General features: G+C 21.4%; 1 protein-coding gene across 1 annotated transcript; it reads left to right on the top strand.

The window, feature by feature from the left end:
* Positions 1-1,538: 1,538 nt before the first annotated feature.
* LOAG_12822 (hypothetical protein) lies at positions 1,539-3,955 on the top strand (the record flags this gene model as incomplete). Its single annotated transcript, XM_020448602.1, has 4 exons — positions 1,539-1,821; positions 2,737-2,832; positions 3,418-3,543; positions 3,812-3,955. Exons 1-4 carry the CDS (start codon positions 1,567-1,569, stop codon positions 3,953-3,955), a joined length of 621 nt encoding a protein of 206 aa, XP_020301270.1. The 5' UTR covers positions 1,539-1,566.
* Positions 3,956-4,646: the final 691 nt, after the last annotated feature.

Raw genomic sequence — 4,646 nt, 5'->3', positions numbered from 1 at the left:
TATAAATATAAATATAAATATAAATATTAAACGTAAATATAAACCAAATATAAATACAGATATAATTATGAATACAAATGCAAATATAAATATAGATGTATTAATATGCAACATATTTGTATTTATTTTTGTATATTTAATTATATTTGGAATATAAATTCATTTCAAGTTTATATTTATCCAATTGTATTGTTTTCACTATCGTATACTATATTACGATCATTTGACAATTATAATTTTATCATGCAATTTTATTTGCGCTAATGACGGGAAGAATTCTTCTTACATTGTAGATAATGAGCGCAAACGTTCACGATCAGCGCAATCATTGATGGAAACTCAAAAGCATAAGATATATGACAAAGGAAGATGTAAATATACTGAAGGATGGTCACGACAAATTACTAATAGTAACAGTAATACCAAAAAATTACACTTCAAGTAATTATTTACTTAACAAAAATAATAATCTTTTTTTTTGACTTTAAATTGTATAAATTTTCTAAATTTTTCATTGATCCATCTATAAAAATAATTGTATAATTGTTAAAAATAATCAGTAATCGTAATCAATAATCATAATCAATACTATATTCATTAAAGTTAATCAATAATCATTTTGAAATATATTTATTCATTAAAGTTAATCAATAATCATTTTGAAATATATTTTAAATTTTATTTTCATCGGTCAATTATAAGAAATTTTAATTGGATGTCAATTATTTTTTGTAAATGACAGGCAAAACTTTGGTTAATTTGCATATTAAGAAATAATACGAAATCAATTCGAGCATCATATTCATGGCGATTTATGAATGAATTAATAGAGAAGAAGAAGATTGAAGAAATGGAAGAAATGGAAAAAATAGCACATCTTCGGTAGATATTTTCAAAGTTTTTGCAATAATTATAAAATTTTTCCAAATAATACCCATAAATACTTGTATTATAAATGGGCCAAAAGAGCCAAAGATTAATTATCTATCTGGCCAAAGGATAAAAAATTCATTAAAAAATTATAAGCTAAGCATATCTAATTAAATTATAGGAATAGAGCACGAGAAGTACCACGATCAACGTATGAGCCACGTTATCAACAATTATGTGAAAAAAGAAGAACAGGTTTTATTTTATCTTTAATATATATATATATATTAAATCAAACTCTTTAATCTTTGATCCCAAATTAATTCTTTATTATATATTATGCAAATTAGAATAATTGAATTATAAGGACAATTTCAATATGAATAATATAAATTATAACCTTTTATTAATTCATTGGATAAATAATTTTGTGTAGATATCATCATAGTGACATAATATTTGGAATATCATCATAGTGACATAGTGATTCCCAATATATATCTATGAATTTGACAAAAAAAAAAAGAAAAATTCATTGGATAAATAATTTTGTGTGGAATATCATCATAGTGACATAAGGTGTGGATATCATCATAGTGACATAATGATTCCCAATATATATGATTTTCAAAAAAAATAAATAAATAAATAAAAATTGTTAAAAATTAGGCTCGTCAAATACGACATCAAAAAGCAATGGAAATGGTTAAAAAAGTACAAATGCCACAATGGGCTGGAAAATTTGGATTGGAAAATTTTCATCTACGACGATGCATTAGTGCTGAAGCAACAGATTGGAATAAACATGAAACATTTAAAGCAAAGAATGTCCCAATTAGCATTTATATACCACCATATAAGCATGAAATTGAAGCACGTAAAAGAGCAAGTCGAAAAATGGAACGAGCAGCTGAATTAATTCGAATAAGTCGAGCACCACCAGGACTTGAGGTTTATTAATTTTTAAAAATATCATATTTCGTACAATTTATAAATTATTTAATGAAAATAACCAATAAACTAAAATTTAAAAGGAAAAAAAGTTTGAAATTATTATTTCTATAGTTACTAATTAAATAATTAAAATTAGCAATCTTTGTCAATCAAATAATAATTATAATGATGAGAAAAATTATATGCAAATTAATGGTATTGTTAAGAAAATACGATAATTGATAGAATTAAAAAAAAAAAGTGATAAAATTACATTCTTATCCATAATTACAATTCATTTTTCGGTTTTGATTTGTTTTTTTTTTTTGTTTCAAAATTTACTGTTATCATTATTACTCTAATGCTATCATTACTATCAGAATGTGCTTATCAGACTTTTGAGTTTTTCTTAACGCTTATCAAATTTAATTCACTGAAATAATATAAATAGGAATGGAAAAATTTGATTTTGAATTTTGAATTTTTTCTCTTACTTCATTTTTTCTTGCTTAATTTTAATTTTTTTTTCTTACTTAATAAATTGATTAATAAATTATAATAGGGATTTAGCAAATAGTATATTGCATTGTAAAGAGGAAGACGAACAAAAAAAAAAAGGAAAAAATGAAAATAATGAATGTCTTTCCAGTCTTTGATAAATAATTAATTTCTCATAATTAACAAACAGAAACAAAGACCAAAGAGTAAAAATGAAATTTGACTAATGCATAAAATCTGATAAAATTTAGTATTATATTTATGTTTAATTGAAATAATCATAAATATTTGAAAATCTTGCTAAACTATAACATTTAATGCAAAATATAAATTTAAATCTTCTATCATTATTAAATTACTCAATTAATAGAAAACTTGAAATGAATAAATAATTAAACGGTAACATTTGAATTAAATGAAAAGTTATAATTGTAGAAACATGCAATACAGTCAAAGATACAATATCATCTTCGACATGGTAAATATTGCATAGATCAAGAACCAAAGCGTAAAATTTGTTATTCACGAAATGTATGTTAATTTTTTGTATTTCATTAATTAGTAAAATTAGTAAAATTAAAAGGGAGATTTGCGATTTTTTAATAAATGAAATTTTTTTGCATTTTAATTACCATTATCAAAAATTAAATAAATTGTTTGTAAAAGAGAACTGTTAATTACCAATATTAACAATTTAAATTTATTTATTTATTTTTTTTGATATGATAAAATTGTTATTTACTCTTTTACTCAAATTACACTTAATGATGATTATACCAATTAAAATTTAATTTTGGATTAAATTGATTTGAATGTAAGAATGAATTGCAATGTAATAGTGAATGATAAAGATGAATAAAATTATAGGAATTTTTGATTCTATTTTATCAATTCAAAAATTAATTATGGTTAAAATTTAATTTCTAAAAAGGATTTTTAATTAATTACTTCACCCTACTTTTTTAATTCTCACTTACAATCAACTCCAATAGAATTATTTGTCATCTTATTGGAATAATTATTGTAGAATATAATGTTTGGTCACAAATAATCCATATCACTTTAACAGTATCTTATCAGTAATAGCATTTTTTTTTTGATTTTCATTAATTTTAGGTACCAAATTTCAAAAAATTACATGAGCAATTATTAAATAAATTAGAAAAAGCAGCAGCAAATCGTCCTGTAACTATTGTGACACCATTTTGCTTTCAAACTGATCAACGAATACATAATCATAAAGTTTGTTTATTTTCATTTTCTTTTTTTTTTTTTAAATGAATTAATGGCTTATATTATTTTGGTATAGAATGAAATTAAGAAATGATAAACATGAACAATTTAATTATTTAATTATAATTACAATTTAATTATTCATTCATTTCATATGGAATATGCTTTCAATAATATTTAAAATTAAATGATAATTATTTACATTAATTTATTAATTATTCATTAAACATTGTAAAAAAAATTTTTATATTTAAATAATTAAATATTAAATTTTTAGTGCAATCATGAGAATTTATTGCCACGAATACATCGTCGTAGTTATTCATTGGGTAATTTACGAGAATATAATGGACCTGGGATACGTCTCAATCATGCATCATATTTACGTAATGAAGCTAATCGGTCGGTATTAACAAATTGAAAGTAAAAATAACAAAAATTAACTAAGAAACTAGGAAATAATTAGGCAAATAATTAGAAATAAATTAACAGAAATAGGAATAAAACTCTTAAGAAAAAAATTAATTGGAAAACTAAGAAATAATTAGGCAAATAATTAGAAATAAATTAATAAAAGTGGAAATAAAATTCTAAAAAAAAAATTATTTCAAAAATTCTGTATAACAATTACTTGTCAATAAATATTTAGGTGTATGAATAAAATTCAAAAGTTTAAATAATGCACTTAGGTAGCAACGTACGTATGTATGCTAATTTATTAAAATTCTTTTATTTTATTATTTTCATCTTTTATTTATATATGTATGACATATATGATGACACGATACTTTTTTTAATGTCATTTAATGTCCCCTATGATGTATGCAGTATTTTTTTAATCCCATTTATACGTAATGATATTCACTTGTGCGTAATGACAATAATAACGCCACCGTATTTATATGATAGTAATAACAGTATTAGTAGTAATAATGATTAATTAATATTAATAGTAATAGTTTTTTTTCTACTAATAATAATTTTAGTAATAGCAATTTTAATATCAATAATGATTTTATTTCTAATAATAATTTTGGTATTAATAATAATAATATTTTTAATACTCATATTGATAAGAATTATTATAATTATAACAATAAATGATAATAATA

The sequence above is a fragment of the Loa loa genome (assembly GCF_000183805.2).
Source record: "Loa loa unplaced genomic scaffold supercont3.407, whole genome shotgun sequence".
NCBI classification, from domain to species: domain Eukaryota; kingdom Metazoa; phylum Nematoda; class Chromadorea; order Rhabditida; family Onchocercidae; genus Loa; species Loa loa.
Note: the sequence above shows the minus strand (reverse complement) of the source record. Positions and strands in the feature narration are given on the sequence as shown.